Source organism: Pollicipes pollicipes, unplaced genomic scaffold (assembly GCF_011947565.3).
Source record: "Pollicipes pollicipes isolate AB1234 unplaced genomic scaffold, Ppol_2.1 Scaffold_6439;HRSCAF=7637_pilon_pilon_pilon, whole genome shotgun sequence".
Taxonomy (NCBI): Eukaryota; Metazoa; Arthropoda; class Thecostraca; order Pollicipedomorpha; family Pollicipedidae; genus Pollicipes; species Pollicipes pollicipes.
This window is the reverse complement of record NW_023596871.1, coordinates 29,543-52,172: the sequence shown is the minus strand read 5'-3', so window position 1 is coordinate 52,172 and position 22,630 is coordinate 29,543. Positions and strand designations below refer to the sequence as shown.

Genomic DNA, 22,630 nt, shown 5'->3' with positions numbered 1-22,630 from the left:
CGAGTGTTCTCTGCCGTTTTTCATATGACCCAATACAAATGTTGTCGAACGCGACGTTTCAACGTCGGCAAATATTCGTGCGTGTTGATAGAACAGAGGCACGAGGATTATGATTGCGACTCATGGGTGTAGGAACAGGGGATCAGGGGACCAGTCGTCTCCCCACGCTTTGCAAGGAGGAGGGGGGGGGGGGGGCAATGTTAGCTGCCCCCACCCCACTTTCAAATTTAAGTTACGTTTATCTTACTTTTGTACTACCATAAGCTTGCATGCCGTTTCACCTAGTTCATAAGCCATCTTCCTGGAGATGCGTCATGTTTTTCTTTTGCCTTTTGGCCATAGCCTGGCTCCAGCCGCGGGGCCGGCGCCGCGCGGCCTGTGGGAACCTCAATGCGGAGCGTCGAGGCTGCTGCTGCTGAAATCTGCGTGCACGCGTACAGTACACGTGGTACACGACTATGGTACACGAGTTGAAGCACTAATTGATCAAAGTGTTCAAAGATACTCCTTTCTGATATATGATCATTTTCGTACACCCGTTGACTACAGTTCAGAATTGGCCGCTGGATCAACGCTGCGCAGCCTACGGAGACTGCAGCACCTGACGTTGAGTCTTGTTGCTAAGGTTTGCGAGCGCGCATGTTCAAAGCTACGCTACATAATTTGCATCGCTAAATCGATTCTGACTGAATGCTTTCATTTTTTTATTTTCATTTTCATCATTTCATCAACGTTTTCGCACAAAAATGGGTTGGCCACGTTCATGCACCTTTTGTTTACACATTTCTTTTTACGAGATACCTATGCGGGGTCCTTGTTATGGCTGTGAAACCCACGTAAAATATTTGACGAAGCTTATGAATTTTGTCGGTTTAGAAAGAGTCCACCGAGCCGTTTTAGATTTAGAGCTCTGGCGATTTCTCCCGCGCAGTTGTTCAACGCCTGGTTTCTGCAGCTTATTGACCTAAAGATACAAACAATAGATCCCGCGGTAGCTCCCAGTTTCTGTTTTTGTTCTGGTTATAAGGTAGAAGTAACAGTTAAACGAATATGTTTTGTCCCTTGTTGACAAATAAGCTATGTCTGGCGATAATTTTCGGGCGTTCACCATCAGGGAAGCTCTTGTTAACCCTGTACCCCCTTGGCAGGGCTCTAGCTGCGCCCCCGCCTGCATATAAGAGTAGCTCAGGCCGGCTACGTAGAATGAGGGGCGATTGAATGTTCGTTGGACCAATGCATGTCCAAGGCAGGCGGCTTCCCGACAGCTTTTCTGCGGTGGTGTGGTATAAGGGAAGATCATTCGGAAAAAGACACTGCTGTAAGTGTCCAATATATGTCTTACACACCAACATGTGGTAATAGTGATCAATAAATATGCAGCAGAGCGGCCTTACCATAAGATTGCAATCGGTCCTGAAGAGGGGAGGGGGTGGGGGGTGGACAGCCAGGCCAGAGAAATGACTCGATGACATATGAGACCAGGCTTCAAATAAGGAAAACATGACAAGAGCTTTCATTCTGTGACTTGGTTCATTAAGGGAAAACTCCAGTTTTATGGCTTTCAACCTGTTTTTGCCGGTTAGTATTTGAAGCTTTCGAATTTTTTCCGCCTACTATGCTGCGACATTTATCTCCATCAAAGTATCAGCGAGATCTAGGCGCATGAAAATTCAGACGCACTATGGGTACTCGATTCGCATTCAAAATGCCGACCAGCCTATGTCGAGGTCGTATTTTGGCATCTACCTCCGGGTGTTGATGCCTTCCTCATTGACGCAAAATGCCTACACGCTAATGGAATCTCGCGTCCCCAGGGTAAACTGTTGAAATGCACGAATAAACATGGGAAGCTGGGCAGCCTTCTTTGCCAAATGACATAGATGAGTCGAATAGTGAAGATTGTGCACCAGTGCAAAACAGCTGTAGATGTATATCTAGCCAGCAATGATATTAACTATTTCCAAAGTATGTCATGTGAATTAAGAGCGGACTATAGTCTCCGTCTCTACCCCCTCCTCCACCAGGCCACCAGGCTTGCTTCCTAGAAAATGCAGCATGCCCTGAGCCTGCCCCCCCCCCCCCACACACACTTTTTTAAACGTTCCTACGCCTATGGTAAAATTTGAGGGGCGCGGCCTTGTTTCGACTACTCATAACCACCTCACCTTTCTCCTTGTCCGTGATGCGTTAATCGCCAAATGGGTTGCCATGATCTGTAATACCTATACATGACCCGAAAGGTGGTTAAATTCTGTATAATTCCGATGTTCGACCACTTGTTTTGGTGAAAAGTGAAAAAGCAGAAAGTGAGTTGAAGAAATTTGCAATGTTGTCCATCACGACCTATGGCCCATGAATGAAAAAATGGATTTCGCAGTTTTCGCTAGCAAAGTACATCGTTCATATGTCACGTATCTTCTACAGAACTTGGCGAGGAATCAAACATCGTAAATTAGTTCTGCATACTACATGCAACAAAAACCGGTCGCTGTTGCTCAATATTTCCCTATAGGACCTTGATGTAACGCGTCGTAGTTTTTAAAAAAGTTCTTGATAATAGCAGAAAATATATATTGTTACGAATAGCGCGCGGTCCATACGCGTTATTTGGTGCGGTAGTTGGTCGCCGGGGCCGTTGGGCGGGTTGTCCGTCGAGGTCCAGCGCGGCAATAAAAAGGTGGTTGCGACTGTTGAAAAGCCAATAGACAACAATTCATCGCGCAGGTATGTGTCACCGCCTGTGTTTTGTCAATCCGAATGATAAGCTTGGACGATACAAACCTGGTGTTCCTGGCGCGGTTGGCCCGCGCGGTTACTCATGGCGGGGGTTTGACCACTGCGTCCCCGCAATACAAATCGGTCGCCTTCGCTTGCGTGAGCTGTTATTAAGCTCAGCGGTGTTAAATTCGATACACGCTATGGAGCATTGCCTGGTGGGAGATTGTCTCACCTTCGCGGAACAGGGAAACTCATCGAACTCATCACAGGCTCTCAGTTATCTCAGATTACGTTACGTATGTCTGGCCATGCACGGTCACGATGTGATATTCGCTATTCCGTCTTGGGAGTAGCGGCGGTGACATGCGGTGTTCCTAGGCTGAACCGTTCTGTAGACTCCTGGGAGTCTGAAGCGCACTGGGGCCCGTTATCCGTCCCAAAAGGGCATATGCTTGGAAACGCGTATAGTGTATGTGTGTGGGGGGGGGGGCTTAGGACTCTAAAGCCCTTCCTAATCATGGGAAAATTAGCGCTAGGCAATAGGTATACGGCTGTGTATGGAAATAAACCACTCCTAGCGTCTTTAATCCCCTCCTCCGTGGATTCGGGACGAACTCCCACACTCATGTAACAAGGTAGCCTCCGTTTGGTTCCTCATTGGGCAGGAGTTGCGAAGCAAGGACGGGCGTGCTGTTTCGTCCTTCGAGGGGGCCTCAGAGAACTTTCCCTTAGCTCTGTGAAGAATAGCTTTTGAGGGGTTTGAGTATGGTGACAATTTTGGTTTCCTGAGTTCGCGTTATTTTTACTCATGCTCCGAATTTTAAAGTTTCTGACCCGGATGGTTTGTAATCAATGACGTGTTTCTGTTACTGATGTCGGCGCCATTTAGCTCCCAAGCAACAGATGCGTCGGTATTTGCGATCGAATTTTATCAGTTTGAGGTCATACGACTTGCAACTTATTGCCACATATACTCTAACGATATTCCTGATATTGACGCGGCTTAGCCTTCACCCATCTGAGCTGATATGACGTGTCACATGCGTCAATATCCACTACTGCTTATCTGAGAGAGTTTCGAACAGTTATGTAACGGTGAAATTGGAATTATCAGCTAAAACAGCATATTACAACAGCAGAGAAAACGGTATCGTTTACCTTTTGCACGGCGAATCACGCACTAATGGGAGCCCGTCTGTCAGTGCGTGCAACTCAACCCAGCATGAGACAGTCCAAATAATGTCATATGGGTCGCAGGCATCGTGTGCATAGACCGCAGCTGCTCGCTGTCCCGTGCACGCAGCGTGGTTCGACAACGAGGCAAACTGCCAAATACCGGTGATTGGGCTGCCTCAGTTATCAATTGTATGGTAATGCCATCTAAATAAAAGTGGGTGGGGGTAGGTGGCCCAATTCTGCTTACGTATTAAACGCTTTAAAAGAAGCACTTCTTGTTTTTAGGAACACGTCTATATTTCTCTCAAGAAGACGCTGTTTCTGTGACGAATTGCTGATGACGTTATCTGTGTACACAGATAACCTTTCCTGAAGCTTCAGCCATGTTTTTCGACTACTCCTTGCTGAACAGAAGAAATGGCAAGTTTTCCCTGATATGGCTTATAGCCAATGACAGACTGGAGTATCGCCGCAGAACCGACAAGAACTTTCGGGATGTGATGTCTCTTGACGTACCCCAGGTCTGGTAAGTAGTTCAGCGTTTTGAACCCGCACGCACCGCTCTCGCTGCTTGTGCGTGGCTTTGCATTCTGAGAAGGCACCCGCCTTGATCTGTGCTTCTCCTGTTGACAGTCTGCCCGCATGGTTCAAAAACCGTTCACCATTGAAATCCATCAGGCCGGAAGTACAGCAAATGCGGAAAGGCCGTGTGGTGTGTTCCGTTTCTGCCTGCACTCTTTCCAAAACACTTGTCACCTTACTTTTGATTTTTACCCTGAAACATAAGTGAGAGCACGCTTGCTGTGGCGCCAGTTGACTTGGATCACGTTAATTCCAGTCCGGCCCGGACACATAGACTGGTCCCAGCTCTGCCCCGAGCCTTCTGCTTCGTGCAAGGAGTTTGGTGGTGTAGGTGGTATTGGTGGTGGTGGTGGAGGTGTAGGGGTGTGGACGAAAATATTGAAAAATCGGAGATGAGTTCACAAATTAAGAGAATCGCAATGCCCAAGCTTCTCAAGGTGGTAAAATCTGCTCGAAGCACTTGCAGATTCGTACAACGCCCTGGAGCAAGTTCGTACAAATATGTGATTACACAGCAGTTATCGAGTCAGCATCATAAAGCATGCGACACCAATAGCAGTGAAAGATGTTACCGCAAAGGAGGTGGGAGTCATTTTGTCCGATTGTGAATGCCTAACGGTAGGTCACCTTTCCAGCACTGTGTCGGTCAATTCCTGCCCCCCCCCCCCCCCCCCCCCCCCGGTCTCCCAGTCGGGTCCGGCGCGGCGCCGACCTCTGTTGGCCGAGTCCACTCTGTTGATTGACCTGGAGAGTGCGTTTGTCTGCCCCGGTACCGAATGCCGCACCGAGGCATCCCATTTTCCGGTGCCGCGGGCACCGACGCCATGTCCCATCGACACTCTATGGCGCGCCGGCTGATGGGCCGTCTCCTCCCAGCCGCCCGCGCCTATATTCCAGTGAGGACATCCTGCGCTACATCTGCGTACGGATCCCGGCGTGCGGCGGTGACCAGGCGCGGCCCCGCCTCTCCCTCTACCTCTCCAGCATGTTGATGGCCGGCTCGGTCCGGGTGCACCGTCACCAGACGGGCGTCTTGCTCTGTGAGTGGTGCGGAGCCCCGCTGCGCCGCACGGTACACACATGCCAAGTGTGCGTACACATACCGTGCCATGCCTCGACAGTACGGGCAGGTGGCGTGAGATCCCAGCGGTAAATATGTTAGTGCTCTGCCGACTGTCAAATGATGGAGGGAGTTTGATGCTGTTGGGGTTGGGCATAGCCGTCTGTATGAAGGTACGGTTTTTGCAAAACTTGCGTCCTGTAGGCATGTACAAACAGCCAGAAGTTGCGTAGAACTTGTCGACCAATGGAAGTTTGAGTTAATATGCCAAGTAGGCTGCAACCAATAATACCACTTTGAGGCGAATTGAGATCTGAACTATCATTGGCTGCTTCTGAAGCTCATCTGAAAAGTTTCCACACGCTTCGGCGATAGGTCATTCTTCGTGCAACTTTTCACTTCTGTCTAGTAATGACCTTGCATGTTGTAAAGCTTTGCACCACCAGAACTGTGAACATCCACAGTTGTATGCGATTATGTTTAGCACGCCTTTGGTCAAGCGTGCTGGCAAATGAAAAGGGCCAATAGACATGCGAGTGTCCACAGTAGCCGTCCTTGTCCTTGCGCAGTTCGCTGCATCAGCCCCGGTACGCCACGTATCGCCGTCTCTGCAGAACGTTGGGCTGTGTTCGCTTAACGCGCCGGGCCGTGAGGGCCTCGCGCAGCTTTGTCGGTCGGTGACGGGGCGGAAGAGCGCGGCGCGGCCCTGCCCGTTCGCCGGCCTTCGCCACGGGTCACACGAGCCCCGTCACAGCCCGGCAACAGGCACACCGGGCAGACCTGTCGCACGGCCGGGAGTGAAGCGTGAGCTGGGCACATCGCGGCAGGCGCGGCTCCCCCTAGGCACACCGCGTCCAGCCACGCTCCAGCTGTGGCATCAGCGCTGCCGGCGTCCACGCCTGCACGTGCAGCGAAACATTGTATCCGTCGTGCTGCAGTGCGTTACGCATGCGCTGGACACAACCCATATCACGGCGCGGCGTAATCCCACGGTAAAATGAAGTGTGGAGGCGCATTTAGCCGCGAGGGCATCTGACGTATGGCAGGGCGGTAATGCAGGGAGAACCCAGACGATAAAGGTGTTCGTTCAAGCTGCACTGACACTTGAGACATTCACAGAGAGATTCGGTTCGACATCATGTGACGTTTGACAAAGATTGAACCAGGGGTTAGCACATGCGTCACTTTTGCATGCAGGGCATAGACATGGCACTGAATGTATACACACTTGCTCGATTGGCTGGCATCGGGGTGCAGACTGAGTGAAAGCAGCAGACTGCGCAGAAAATGTGAAATGCTGCATCTCTTTGCAGTTGATGTAGCGGCGGCATTTGAAAAGCTGATGAAGACACCATACACAGGTTCACTGGAGAACGAGCCGTAAGCAAAGCGCTTCTGTTACCTTAATGAAGCAAAGACCGTCATGTCAGTGAATGCCTCACTCCAGCAATGAATGCTTATAAAGGTGGATGGCATGTATTACGTTCCGTAATACATGCACTCCGTAATACATACGTTCCGTGCCGTCCCGTCTGTTTGGAGAAAAAAAAAACGATCAGAACTTGAAACGTTCATTGTTTAAAGCGCTCAAAATTCTACTAAAGACAAAAGTTCAAGCCTTGGTCCCTCGTACGGGCGTGCAGAGCCGGACGGTGAAAGTGTGACGCTGGGCGCTGCGACCATCGGTGACAGGGCCAGCTACCGGAAGGTGACGCTGGCGGTGGACCCGCTGGAGCTGGTGCCGCCCGGCGACCCGTTCCAGCTGGGCTCGCTGTACGACATTGGCACCATGCCGAACATCCCGACCGCAGCCGGTGAGTCATGGTCGGGCTCGTCTTCGCGCGACGCGCAGGTGGAAAACTCTGTCCGCCGTGCCAGCGTGGAACCTCTGGCGTTTAGATGTGAAGGTGGCCGCCTCCCACCGGTGCCGTCACCGGTCTCGTGCAGCCTGACGTGTGTTGTATCCGTCCATACCTGGGTGTCGTGCGTAAATATCCTGTTGACAAACATCACTGCTGAAGAGCAGGGCACCCACCTGTCCTCGTTTCCCGACCCGAGCCCCCGAACCGAATCCGAACCCCAACCCGAACCCAATTCCCAACCCAAGTGTGAAAATGGAGATGCAATCTGCCCCAGTATTTAGTCAAAATGCTTGGCGTTGCATTGCGGATTTGTTTAACACTCCGAATCCGAAGACGTTTACAAATGTCCCCCCCCCCCCCCCCTCCTCACATAGAAGACCCCGTACCTGTTTGCCTGACTTCAGCACATGTTTAAAACAGTGCGATCACGCTTCGCGTTTGGTGACGGGCTGGCGCTGTCTGTGTGGTGACCGGGCGTGACGATACGGGCCCAAACGGCGCGTGATGATACGGACACAAGCGGCGCGTGACGATACGGACCCAAGCGACGCGTGGCGCCTGTTACAGCGGAGCAGGAGGACGAGCCGGCCAGCCACCACCGGCCCGAGCTGAACGGCAACGTAGCGGTGCCGAGCGAGATCACGCTGCGGGAGGAGCAGCGGCCAGCCGGGCCGCCGCCCTTCCTCGAGGTCAGACGCCGCGATCGGTGCAGCCGGCGCCACCGGTCGGTCGAAGCAGGGCCTGTCGCCGCAGTCGTATGGGGCGGGTATTGTGGTGGCGCGTTCATGCAAGGGTTTTGTCATGTCTGTACTTTTCACACAAAAAAACTGGGCGCGCGCGCATTGGTTTACCTATGACTGCGACGCTCGAGAAGTTTGTCTGTTATCGCCGTACTAGGCGTACGGTATGCGTGTTTCGCCAGGGCCGTATGCCGATCAGCGAAGTACTGGCTTGAGTGGCCACCTTTGACGTCCGATCAGCGAAGTACTGGCTTGATTGGCCACCCTTGACGTCCGATCAGCGAAGTACTGGCTTGAGTGGCCACCTTTGACGTTCGATCAGCGAAGTACTGGCTTTAGTTGCCACTTTTGACGTTGTGAGTGCCTAGGTCGTAAACAAGCGACTATTTATTGAGTAATGTATGTTCATTTATCGCCAACAGAGCAGCGCTCCTCTAACAGACCAAGTCGTTTGAATAAGGTGCAATAAATACACAACAAAGAGTAGTATGAACATTACTGAAGGATGAAACATCTCAAAGTAAAGTGAAGATGCGGCATATATGTTCACAACGCTCGGTCGTCTGCGAAACAGACCGCTCCGTACTGTCTGCACAAAAGCGCGCGGTGCAGTGAACATGAATCGGGTACGGGTCGATTGGGGCGGCACGAGCAAGGGGAAATAGCTGAGTGAGATTTTGGAGTTCAGTTTGCCTTGGAAGATATTTGTCAGAAGGAGTTAGTTCACTCTTCGTCCTGCTAGGGATTGGATTTTGAAATTAAGCGGAACGCTGCCATAAGAAAGAAGCTGTTTGCACGGAGTTTGCGTGAGTAACCAGGTAAGAAGCGTGTGCTGCACTCGATTGACCCGCACCGTGTGGGAATCGGCCGCCCCCGTCTAGACCACGCTACAATATTCTAAAACCGATCGCACGGTTTAAAAATACGCAGCCATCACTACGCTTCGGTTGAATTTGAAAAAGGATGGTCCTAGAGTGATCCTTGCGAGACGCCGGAGGTCACCAGTTTCCAATCGAAAGTTTTTTTTTTCCGTCCACGATAACTCTCTGACGTCAGTCGGATAGATGCGAGACGAACCATTCTGTAGATATCCTGGAATGGTATGAATGGTCTAGCGTGTGGATTAAAAGCTCATGGTTAACACGCGCTCGGGTGGGGGTCAAATTGACCCCCCAAAGGCTTTCTAGAATGGTTTCCGAACGGCGCGGTAAAGCTACGCCAAATTTTTCATAGCCGTAGAAAATTGAATAGCGGATTGTTGGACATACAAAATTTAAATGTACGTTGTAAGGTCACTGACCTATGGCAGGTCAAAGTCAGGTCATGGTTTCAGCGAAGGCAATTTCTAGGGAGTCGTCCAATCTGATACAATAAGGAAGTGTTTGACGAAGCCATACATCTCTGAGACGCTTTGTAGGCACCATAAATATTGAATGAGCAAATTACGTGAACCTATGGTCAGATATGAAGGTCAGACCAAGGTCAAAACCAAACTGATTTATTACTCTAGTGCTTGCTCTGTGAGATAGTTTGTGGTGTTCATTTCGAATTTACTGACGGCAGAAACCGCAGTATGCATCTTTCATTGACTTCTTAGAGGTAAGAAAAGTTTATTGACCTAAGATGACCCAGGGCGACATTTGTTTTAGGAGCAGACTGCCTAGCATAATCTTTGCCGCTTATTCAGATGCAAAACTCAGAACAGTCTTGTATGATTTTGGTCACCATGACATTTGGAAGGTCAAGCAAGGCCACTGACCTTAAATGGGCTTTTGACCTTTTGCTTAGAAACGGTTTCCTAGGTTCTGGGGGCACTTTGAAGACCAACGTGGAATTTGACCCTGTTTGACCTCATTTGACCTAAAAGTCATGGCCTAGGAAGCTCAAGCTTTGACCTAAGTGAGTTCACGTACAGGTCGAGATAACCTGTAAATTTGGTGTCTCTAGCTTGCTTAGTTCCCGATATCTCAGGAGGGGTCAAATTGACCCCCACCCGAGCGAAGGGTATCTAGCCGGCCACCCGGGCGCGTGTTAGCGTTCTGAAAAGCAGCCGAATAATCAGTGCGAATGACATCCGTCTGTTACCCGTCCTACGTGGCTTCCCATACCGACTTGAGGCAAACACAAGTTCGTGCTGAACGAACACGTGGAAATAAAACCATGCTGATGATGGCACAACAGAGACTATAGTCTAAACCGTGGGAACTGTTGTGACGCACTTACCAATGACGTTACCGGCTGCAACTTGTGGACGGCGATTGGCAGTGGGGAACACGGCCCTGGCATGTGGGTGTGTGGGTGGGTCTCCTGCCGTCTCCTCCCCGGCATGTGGTGGGTGTGTGGTCGGTCTCCTACCGTCTCCTCCCCGGCATGTGGTGGGTGTGTGGGTTGGTCTCCTGCCGTCTCCCGCCCGGCATGTGGTGGGCGTGTGGGTCGGTCTCCTGCCGTTTCTTGCCTGGCATGTGGTGGGCGTATGGGTCGGTCTCCTGCCGTCTCCTCCCGCCATGTGGTGGGTGTGTGGGTCGGTCTCCTGCCTTCTCCTCCCGGCATGTAGTGGGTGTGTGGGTCAGCCACCCGCTGTCTCCCGTCTGGCCATCCGGAGCGTGTGCACCACCGTGGCAGCGCGGTCTGCCGCAGGACTTTGGAGATGTGCTGCCGCCGCACCAGCGCCCGCTGCAGCAGCCGTTCGCGGACCCGCTGCTGGAGCTGGAGCTGGAGTTGGAGCTAGCGCCGGCGCCGGTGCCGGGTCGTGGCGTTCCCCCGGCGGACGGGCCACCGCCGCCGCCGCCGGCCGCCGTGCCGGTCCTGTCGCCGCTGCGGTCGACACCAGCCCGGCCCGCCGGCGAGCGGGCTGCGGCCGGCACCGGCGCACTGGCGGCGCCCGTGAAGACCTCCGAGCCGGAGTGGCGTCTAGTGCTGGACACCAGCTCACGTGGTACGGCCGCCGGAGACGGCGCCGGCGCCAGCCGCGCTTCCGGCCGAAGGGAGAGTACAGGATTGTTCTGCTGCAAAATAGTGGTCGGTTTGAGGCTCACCACCAAGCATGGGCCGACATTCCGTATAACTGCGGCTGCAGCCGGGCGCTGAACCTGCAGCCCCTGCCTTGGTTCAAACGGGATTGGCTGACGACGAGACGAACTACCAGCTGTGTGTTGTCCTCTCACTGATCTCCCTAAGTTCCCTTTTTTAATCCTGTGGGTCATTATCTATTTTACATTACATTTCAGATTTATTTCCCTCCATAACCAGCCATCAGCAGTCTGACGTGAAGGCGTCGGGTGTACGCATTATCCGGATAACAAATAAACGGGGCGCGGGGCGCGAAACATCTTTCAAATGGTTTGGTACCCCAATAACGTTTCGAACTGGTCCATTGCATGGGCGTGGCTGGTGTTGCGGTCCATACATGGGCGGCGTGCTGGCAGGCTGGGACGGCGGCGCCGCAGCGGCCGGGCGGCACTTGCAGCTGGGGGACGGCTCTCTGCTGCTGGGCGACGAGCTGGCTGAGCCGACGGCGCACGGCGTCTCGGCGTCGGCAGCGGCACACGTGCTGCCACCGCCCGAGGGTGGCACCATACCGCCGCCGGCTGGAGACGTCATGCCGCCGCCGCCACCGCCGCCGGCTGGAGACGCGCCGGCAGCGGCCGGACAGGCGGCAACGCCTCCGACCGAGCAGGCCGGCCAGACGACAGAGCTGGCGGCCGAGACGACGGCTTCTCGGCAGGCGTCAGTGCTCGGCTTACTTTGTAGATCCTGAACATTCATGCACCCAAATGAGGCAATCGTGAATAAGACAACATTTGTGGGACTTCTTCCTAACTTCATTTACACTGGCAGCGTATAGTTTGAGGTGGTGCTGACCAACAGCTTCTCTACGATATCCTCGTGTACAAAATGAGTTTCTCGGCCTGCTAGCCGAGGACTCAGCGTCAACCACCGACCGCTCGGTGCAGCAGAGCCCGGGGCAGGCGGCGGTGTCGGCCGTGACCTGTCCCGACCGCCACGACTGAATGGCGTCCACCGCTCGCTTGCCGCAGACGTATCGAGATGACGCCGCAGCCGGCGCCGGTGCCGCCGGCGGAGAGGCCGGCGAGGCGCCGCGCGCCCCGCGCCGCTGATATTACCCTGGACGAGCCGCAGCAACCGCCGCCGTCATCCGACCAGGTCAGCATGCGGTCAGGCAGGCGGCGGGCACAGAGGTTGCCGAGTTGTCGGTAGATATTCGGGCCTTGCGACGGTGCCACCATGTATCACATGTTCCGGGACGCGCTATTATTTGGTCACTACTGAATTCCGGTCTGACCACGATACTATCAGGCGCCGCTATCACACGTGCTGAGACGGCCTGCTTAGCTGACGATGACTGTGGGCAGGCTGGCAGCAGCGATGGAAGATGACTGTAAACTCGTCCAGCATGAGACGGCGTTGTTCCACGGACATTAAGGTTTTAACCAACTCAGTACTTTACATGAGATTATCACTGTCACGCGACTATCGCGGGATGTAGGTCGGTAGTGCGCACCACGCGGCTAGTACGTTACATGAGATTATCACTTCACGCGACTATCACGGGCTGTAGGTCGGTAGTGCCTACTCCGCTGCACGAACTTTGGACCAAGCTCCCTGCGATGGGTGGCGTTTCGGAACCTTTTTGGTGGGTAAAATGTTGACATTTACTCTTCCGTGGCAGTCATCATCTGGTTATGTGTGCATCTCAATATATCCAGTATGGATGCGTGTTGAAAGGTTGAGAGTTTGTGAAGTCCAGTGGTCAAAAAGTCCAGAATCGCAGCGTCCAGCGTTCATGACGTCCAGAAATCGTCCAGGACTCCTGGACAGAGGAGAATCATGAAGTCCAGTGCTCATAAAGTCCAGCGTGCGTGAGATCCACGGTTTGGCATACTGTCCCACTTCCTCGCAACCCTTCATCTAATCATTCGGATAAGGCCCGATAGAGGGCTAGCGGAACCGATTTCTCCCCCTCAGCCGACGAGTGACGTCATGCGGTACAGTGCTGCCCAGTGAAACTACTGTGCATGGATATGGACAACGTTTTGTCTGAGCGCACCAACCTTGCCGCGTCAGCACGCCCTTGGCAGTAGGCGCATTAAAGAATTCAAAACTCTGATCCCTGGCTCGTGGCATCGGGAATAGCTGGTTACTCGGCAGTCGCTGATGGATTATGTTGTCCGCGGTATTTGGTTCTATTATTTACTGTATGTGTTGGTGATGTTTCTCATTTTTTGAAGGAATTGATGACTGATGTATAAGGCGGACTGATTTGATGTCTGCTCCAGGCAGGCGTGCATATAGATCTCCAGCTCCTGGCACGCTGAGCTGTATTTTTAGTGATTTGATCTGACTGATTCCGTCCCTCCCCCCAATTGTAAATTCTTTCACACGCTCCTGCAAACGGGACTGACTCGGAATTCTACATGCCTTTACTCTCAAAGAGAGCGGGTGGGGCTGTCTCATCAGCTGAATCCGGGTCCTGCTCCCTGGTGAGACACGTTCAATGGCCCAGCCTACAAACAATTCATCCCTTCAATCAGGTACGTTTTAAGCGGGCGTGGTTTACCAAAATAAGCCGGTTGGCTGAGCGATTAAAATGCAACGTTAGTGTGTGATAATATGCCAACAAATAAGTTTCTCCGAATTTGGCTCACTTCTTCACAAATCTCCAGGCTGCAACCCAAGTTACGGCGGGGTATGAAGCTCATGCAACTGAATAGGGAACCGCACTCCTGGTTGAAAGTAAAAAGGAAGTAAAAAGGCAAACGTTGACTGCGAATGTATTTAACTGCCTTCCAAACGTTACGCAAAACACTGCACGCGTGCCGCGTTTAAAGTCACTGTTTGTTCACCATATGAACAGCGGAGCCGAGTGTGTCACTGAGCTGGTTTGCGATATATAAGCTGAACGAATTGGGAGAATCGTGAGCTTGCATTCGCCATCCACTTCGTCAATCTTGATGCACTTTTTCCTTTTACGCTTCAGAACCTCGTAAGTACAGAATTTGGGGTCCAGCAACGCCAGTCTGGAGTTTGTCGAGATGGGTGCAGTTTGCACCGCAGAGGAGCGATGGTGGTATGGTGGTTAGGGGTTAGGGTGCTAATCTCTGTACTTTTGTATCCTGGGGTGGAGTCCTGGCCACACCACTACGGCATCCTACCTACCTAATGCCTGATAAATACGTAATAGAGGCGTTCCGCCTCGAACTAACCATAGCAGCCGGTGAGACGTAAAGCCCCAATCGGTATTACAGCCAGTCCCGACAAACAAACCGCCGCCCGCCAAATTTGCAAACATTGCTTCCGCTCAATCACTACATATGTGGGAATAATAATGTGCAATTGGTTGGACACGGAGCTCGGACACGCACTAGCCCAGAGGCTGCCCAGCTCGACGGTCCGGCCGGCAGCTACGCCATCGGCGGGCCGGCGGACGAGGCAGCCCGGCCGCCAAATAAAGCCGACGAGGACGAGGACGAGGCAGCCCGGGCGCTTAAAGAAGCCCCTAAAGCTTTATTTTCACCGGGAACCGAATCAACCAGGACCCCCACCTCCCTCTTAGGCTTGATGGGTCCCATGGGTTCCAAAGGTCCTTTTTTGATCCCTTGGGGCTGAAGATCAAGAGCCCGATTAAAGGGTTCGAGGGGCAGGCCAGAGATCGTATGGAGGGATCACGGCCCGAAGGCGAGATCCTAAAATGTAAGAGTGTCTCTGGCACTGATCGGAGACCGGTGCGACTGTGACTATTTGAGGCAACTGACTGAAAACAGCCTTATCTAACAGCCCGTTCCGTGCTACTCTGGGGCCTAGGGGTTATTTCCCGAGCAGAGACAAGGCCAAGACATCTAAATGCCAATTAGAGGGCATCCTACATTCGTCGGGACACCTGAAACAATGAAAAACCCACTCTGCTAGTCAGTGGCCACAGTCCCTAGCAGGAGACCATGTGTCGGCAATGAGCCCCAGGTCGACCAAGAGCACATTTGCTGAATAGGGACGATTATGGGCCCCCTTATATCAAAGGGTCTATTGTGCTGGTCTGGAACCTCCTGACAATGAAAGGATTCATAAGAAATGTTAAAAGGAGGTTCTCATGTGCTGTGAGACAGTGGAGAGGCCTGCGGTAGCCAGGGACACCAGAACCGGACCAGGGATCCTCTGCACCATTTCAGCAAGGGACCGATAAGGCGAATTAGTGTCTCGATGCCAACTATTGGAATTCCTGTGCCAGTAAATAGCCATTTTGCATTAGCGAGGGCCGCTGCGCCGATCCGTTGCTGGATGTGTCAGTTAGAGGGCCAGCCGCATCGAGGAGGGGGCCAGTTGTGATGCATCCTTATGAGAGTCTCCGTACGGTCCTGGGGGCTATCACTAGACTAAAAGCCTCTGGGGACCCCACATGGGACGTAATACACTTCAGCTGCTGACCAGAACGTTTTACCAATGCAATTTAGTTGGCTGACCAGTTGATTCTCTGAATGAGTTCAGCAGTTGCAGCATTGCCGGCAAGAGAGATTACGCCATTGCGTCTTCCCATTGCGCCTTCCCGTAATCTGCCCTGACTACCGATCTAAAAATTGCACTAGTGAAACATCCGGCGAGGGGACACCTTTTACACGCATACCCATTGACTTCATAAAGCGTTGGGAAGTACCTACTTCGATACGTGGTCATTTCCACCCGTCTGTTGACCGCTGCCAGGTGTTGCTGCAAGGTTCCGCATGCTACAATGGTATAACTACAACATTTTTGTTCCGACGTCTCACAGAGCGCCTCACGGAGTGTGCGCCAAGGAATCACGTACAGCCTGACCGCATTACTCTCCCCGCGCGCCGAGCGCCTACACAAAACACTGCAATTCTTTCATCTACACACAACACAGTAAAACTCAACATTCTGGATGCACTACTCATTCATGACCATAGACGATTTCTAGGCAATGAAATGAACCAAACTACTGAATTATCTCCGTAGCAGCATCACGAATAATCAATTAGACAAGGAACAAGACGCTTATGAATGGCGCGGGTATTGGGTGATTGGCACGCAGTGTAATTTGCTGTGTTGATTGTGTTTTGTTTACAGTGTGTGGTGCTAATGATGCCTTCTGCACAGCTAAAGAATTGCCTTTTGTTGCCAAGTCAAAACGACAGTGAGTGCTGTCCAGTGAAAAGTTTATTGCTGGTTTGCATACTCGTGTTTTGTGCCCTGATTTGAAGTGTTTAAGGTGCCGAAATGAAATGAAGAGCCAGATATATAGAAGAGTTAATCAGCAGTCATATACCGTGCGAGTTTTGCGAGCTTCATGTGTCTGTCGTCATTAATGTGTATAGATATGTATATGTATATATATATATATATATATATATATATATATACATGTATATGTATATATGCGTGTATATATACATCATTATTAAACGCTCTGTGCGATTCGGGCAAAAGCACAGGTCAGAACTAACGACACCATATCGGAGTGAATGTAAGCAGTAAACTTCACGGTAACTCAATCTCCACACATGTACAATGCGAAAATGCTAGAAAACTGGGGGTCTCTTGGCTTGTGAGCTGCCTAGATTTCGGGGTTCTGTGGTATGATTGTGCGTGATGTGCGCCCTCGCCATCGCTGTCTCCCGAGCTCTGCATCTGACTGGGTGCCGGAGGGCGTCACGTGACTGCGTGTGTCCCGAGCTGCCGGGGGCCAAGGGTCGGCCGCTGAGGCGGCGGCAGGGGCCCGACGCGCGCACGTGCCAGTCGGTTTTTGGACGGGTCCGGGCGGGTACGTCGCTACGTTCTGTTACAGGTTCTTTTCACCAAAAATCCTCGTATTTGGGTCATTGAGTTTTAATATTCTTATGTATGCAGTTTGTATACGGGAGCCTAGCTTACTGCTCGCAGCTCCAGAAAACTAGGTGTGCTTCGAACGCAAATACATGGAGGTTGTTCATTTTTGTCGGATCATACTGGATCCTGTCATTCTAAGGCCAAGTACCTCGAAGAAAACATGGCAACACACCTAGATTGGCTGTTAAATACCATCAAAATCAAGCATAAGCTTGATTCCTAGCTTATATACGGTTAGCGGAGCAGTTGATGAGATCAGCTGATGGCTGGAAACCGATGCAGAGTTTTTGCTTTGTCTGTTGCAAGAGAATGCAGAACATCCTATCCTTCAAAATGTATTAAAACGTAACGTACAAGTATAATAATCGTCACAAATTTAATGAACAACGGAAATAAGATGCACGGCGTCGCGGTGTGTAAAATTGTGTTCGACAATAACGATAACGAATTCATCGGCGTGATCGACATAGCCGCACATTCAGTTATCGGTCGTTAATAAGTAAAGCCCCAATAAAAATTATTAAGAATTGCGTCCCCGCGAACGGCGTGGGCCCTCCTATAATATGGAAATACCCGAGACTAATAATGGCGGCACCTGGGCAATCGAAACTGCCGTGGCAGGCCAAAAAAAGAGGCTCCACTGAACAGTGAATGGTCATCATAACAAGCGAGAAGAACCTTGCACCAATATGGTGGGACCCTTGAACGATCGGGAGCACCCCGGCAGGCTAACATATAGGGTCCGGCCGGAGTACAGGATCCTCTGAACAAAGGGCAATAACCGAAGATCAGTGTACATCAGTTAACGCCTCTATGCGATCAAGAATGCCCGGACAGATAAACTGGGAGAGCTCTGACAAGTGAAGTGAAGGGTCTTCAGCAAATAAGCTCAAAAAGAGAAAGAGCCATAGGTCAATAAAGAGGACTCCTGAGCATGGAGTGCCTCGGGACGTTACCTTATATGGGGCCCAGCAACAGCACGGGTTCCTCCAGGCAAGTGGAAGGAACCCGATACCAAAATGAAGGGCCCCTGAGCAGCCGAGTGTACCCCGACATTTGGGGCCCAGGCAGCAGCGGCGGGGCGGGAGAGCCCGCCTACCCCGCGGGCGCAGCGGTCCCTGCCGAGCTCGCGCCGCCCGACATATCTCCGACCTCGCCGCCGTCTGGCGTGTCTACGCCCAGTCCGCCGGTGGGCCCCGGGGCGCTGCCACGCCCAGGCAGGGCATGGCCGCCAGGCGCCTAGGTAATTTATAGTAACCATACTTGACTATGCATCGCGTGATCATCAGTGGAATGCCAGGTTGACTGTACCGTCTGTTGACAAAAGAGTGAAATAGCGGCAAGACTCAAAGATACCTCTGTAGTGTTATCTAGCGGCAGGAATCCAAACTAGCCTGGTTGCCATGGATACTGGACGATTTGAACACTGGACTTAAAGACTCTGGACTTTGCGACTCTGGATGTTGCGTCCCTGGACCTTATGAACGCCCCCAGTGGGCACGGATTTGGACGTTTTCTGGACTTTATGAACGCCGTGGTACAGTTGACCGTATGACAGTGGTGACGGTGTGCGGTGTCACAGTACCGACGCTGTGCCACGGTACAGCTGACCGTGTGACGGTACCGACGCTGTGCCGCGGTACAGCTGACCATATGACGGTAGTGCGGTACAGCTGACCATATGACGGTAGTGATGGTGTGTGGTGTCACGGTACCGACGCTGTGCCACGATACAGCTGGCCGTGTGACGATACCGACCCTGTGCCGTGGTACAGCTGACTATATGACGATACCGACGCTGTGCCGTGGTACAGTTGACCATATGACGGTACCGCCGCTGTGCCGTGCCGCAGCAGCGCCAGCCGCGCTCGTCGCTGGAGCTGCCTTCCGAGCCGCCACCGTCGGCGCCGGCCGCCCGGCTGGGCCGCCGCCGCCGCCGCTTGGCCATCGACGTGCACACCCAGGTGGACCGGGACTGGGTGCGCCAGCGCATGCAGGAGGGCTCAACGGACACGCTACGCGCCATGGTCAGTGGGCTGGCTGTGTGGGCTCTGCCTGGGGGCTGGCGCGTCGCCCGGCTGCTGCTGCCGCTCTGTCTCGTGCCCACCTGTCCCGGGTCTCCGCGAGGCTTGTGTGGTGTGGCGGCGCTCCTGGGAACCAGCGATTTAACGCCATGCGTGTTTCGAGCGTTCCCTGTAAGCTCGAATTGGCACATCATGGAAAGTCATAAACTTGCGAGGGCATAAGCAATGTCGTGGATGCATAGTCAAGCTCGGCAAGGTTGTCCATGCCTGTCCCCTACGCAAGTTTACTTCTTACTTATAGACAGCTCAAGAATATCACGTGAAATTCTGAGCATATGGTTGCTATCTTACGGATGTTGCCACGTCGGCCTAGTGTTATCAATAGACCCGGTCAGATACTGTGTCGTCTGAGGGATCGGCGGGTGTGGGGCTGACCTGCGGCGGCCGGTTCCAGTCGGCCACGGAGGACAACGCGGCACCGGCCAGTGTGCGGCTGGCGCCGGCCGCTCAGTTGCTGCAGGAGGCTGGTCGGCGGCTGGCCGGCCCGCTGGAGCGGCTACACGCCAGGCACTGCCGGCTCCAGTCGCAGCCCAACTGGCCCTGGTCCACCGACCGGCGGCGCCAGGTCAGCCCGTGCTGCATGGCACCTCCGCCAGGGCAGCCCGGCATCACACCGTGCCTCCGCCAGATCAGCCCACACCGCACGGCACCTCCGCCAGGTTAGCCCGGCACCGCATGGCACCTCTGCCAGGTCAGCCCGCGCACCACATCGTACCTCCGCCAGGTCAGCCCGTGCTGCATGGCACCTCCGCCAGGTCAGGCCGGCACCACACCGTGCCTCCGCCAGATCAGCCCACACCGCACGGCACCTCCGCCAGGTCAGCGCGCACCGCACGGCACCTCCGCCACGTCAACCCGGCACATGGCTGCCGCCTGTCTGCTGCCCTCCCGGGGCAGCGAGGCAGATGCGGCGCTCCGGAGCTGGGCCGCAGGATCCCTCGGGGCCGGCGTGGGCGGCATGAGCTCTGGTCTGTCGCCGGCCGACCTGGCGGCGGTGGCGACAGCGATCCCAGCACGCCCGACACGACGTGCTGACACCGCACCGCTGACACCAGGCCACCGCCGACGAGTCTCTGTCGTGCCAGCCCAGCGCTGGGAGTGGTGTTAGCCACCATGGGGCCGGGTTTACGGTGGGCGGCCGGGTGCGGCTCTACTAACCAGACGTGACTAACGGAGCGGTGCGGCCGGCAGGAGGAGCCCGAGGAGCGGCAGCCGGAGCCGGAGGTGCAGCGGGACCGCACGGCCACGGCCAGCGGCACCGGCTCGCTCCTCTCCTCCTCCGACCTGCCCAGCGCCAGGTAAACGCCTGCCCCCCACCCGGCCGCCCGCTCAGCGGGGCCGCTCGGGCAGCCGTATTCGCAACAGACGTTGCGGTCCAGCGGTCATCGGGCTGGGATGTACCATCGGACTATAACAGATGCTACGGTCCAGCGGTCATCGGGCTGGGATGTACCATCGGACTATAACAGATGCTACGGTCCAGCGGTCATCGGGCTGGGATGTACCGTCGACCATAGCATGCTTTGATGCAGTAATGCTATTGGTGCAGTCTAAACACGCCCCCGGGCGGCCGGTAGAATACCATACGCTCAAATGTGGGGGGTCAGTTTAACCCCCGTGGTGTCTAAAACAAGGAACCTAGTAACGCCAGATTCACAGGGTTGGTTCGCTTGTATGCTAATCACTCATGTCCAAATTTGAGGTTCCTAGGCCACGACTTTCAGGTCGAATAAAGTTAAATAAAGCAAAATTCCATTGTTTCCCAAGTGCTTCTGAGCAAAAAGTCGCTGCTGTTCATTTTAGCTCAGTGATCTTGTTGACCTGTAAGTGGTCACAGTGACCAAACCACTGCAAATTGTATTTTGATTTTGTCGTTAGATCATTAGTAATATTGATTTGGGCCATTCTAGGTTAGCGACCTTCTCTGACCTTTAAGAAGCCCATGCAAGATATCTGTTGCGGTCCCTGTTATCAAGGAAGTCGAAATGAACACTAGAAACTACCACATAAAGCAAACTAAAAAGACAGGCTGGTTTTGACATTTGTCTGACCGTTATCCCTGACCCAAGGTCAATCTAAATTAGTTAGTCTAAGAAACTTTCTGAGATATCTGAGTATGGCTTCGTCCAGCCCTCCGCTGTCGCATCAGACTGAACAATTCCTAGGAATTGCTTTCGCTGACAGCCACAGCCTGACTTTGATACGATAGGTCAGCGGCCTTAGAAACTAAATCTAATTTTCAGGCCAAAAAATCGTTTTTTACTGTCTACGGCTACACAAAGTTTGGTGCGGCTATGCGACGCCTTTTGATTTTTTTTTTTTTGCTGGAAAAAACCTTTAGGGGGTCAGATTGACCCCTGCCCGAGCAAGTGCTACGATGTGCATGCATTTCGTGGTTACCTTGCGCATCATCACAGCTGCGCCGTATGTCACATTCTTGGATATTACTTTCGAGGGCCCCAACCATAAACCAGGTGAGCCAAGCCGGTCAGTGTTGGAGGTTGTTGACGTCTGTATCGGCGGCCAGCTCGACCGGCGTCACCCGTCTGCTGGCGGCGTCCGCTTTCGAGGTCTGACTGGCGGCCGGCGCTGCTCCTGTGCGCCCGACCCCAGCGTGTTCAACGCCACCGGTGCAACATACCTGGAAAAAGGGCCGGTCGAGACGGCGAGGCCGTGGTGGCCGGTGATTGTGTCAGAGCCTGAGGCCGTGGTGACCGGTGACTGTCAGACCGTGAGGCAGTGGTGACCGGTGACCGTCAGTCCGTGAAGCCATGGTGACCGGTGACTGTCAGACCGTTAGGCCGTGGTGACCGGTGTCTCTCAGACCGTGAGGCCGCGGCGACCGGTGACTGTGTCAGGCCGTGAGGCCGTGGTGACCGGTGTCTCTCAGACCGTGAGGCTGTGGTGAACGGTGACCGTCAGACCGTGAAGCCATGGTGACCGGTGACTGTCAGACGGTGAGCCTGTGGTGAACGGTGACTGTCAGACGGTGAGGCCGTGGTCGCCGGTGACTGTCAGACCGTCAGGCCGTGGTGACCGGTGTCTGTCAGACCGTTAGGCCGTGGTGACCGGCGACTGTCAGACGGTGAGCCTGTGGTGAACGGTGACTGTCAGACCGTTAGGCCGTGGTGACCGGTGTCTGTCAGACCGTCAGGCCGTGGTGACCGCTGACTGTGCTGACGTCGGCAGGTCGTCGGCTGGTCAGCAGCTGTCGTTCGTGGCGCCGGCCACGCCCGCCGAGAACCTGCCCATCATCACCGGTACCGTCCTGACGTCCTGCCTCGTGCTCGCGCCAGCCTCCCGCTGTACACCAGTCCGACACACAGCCCTGCACCGTTCATCGGTCCGGTGCCCAGGGTCCAGGGTCCTCCCACGCGCGGACCCGGTGTCCGTGCAGAAGGTCGAACAACATGCCTATCCTGTGCAGCAAAAGAGCCTGTGTTGACGACACGGATGTTGGAGGGCTTTCTCGCCACAGGTTCTCGATAACATTGATGTTTTCGGAAATTGGGTTTGTGGTCACGCAATGCATTTGGGTTTACATGAAGGTCG

The 22,630-nt window shown here is 53.6% G+C and overlaps 1 protein-coding gene across 1 annotated transcript; it reads left to right on the top strand.

The window, feature by feature from the left end:
• Nucleotides 1-2,631: 2,631 nt before the first annotated feature.
• Nucleotides 2,632-18,604, top strand: LOC119106899 (meiotic recombination protein REC8 homolog). Its single transcript, XM_037230243.1, has 8 exons — nt 2,632-2,724; nt 4,254-4,420; nt 5,374-5,516; nt 6,850-6,916; nt 7,229-7,350; nt 7,966-8,087; nt 10,776-10,855; nt 18,577-18,604. The coding sequence occupies exons 2-8, from the start codon at nt 4,278-4,280 to the stop codon at nt 18,602-18,604; spliced, it is 705 nt and encodes a 234-aa protein (XP_037086138.1). The 5' UTR covers nt 2,632-2,724; nt 4,254-4,277.
• Nucleotides 18,605-22,630: the final 4,026 nt, after the last annotated feature.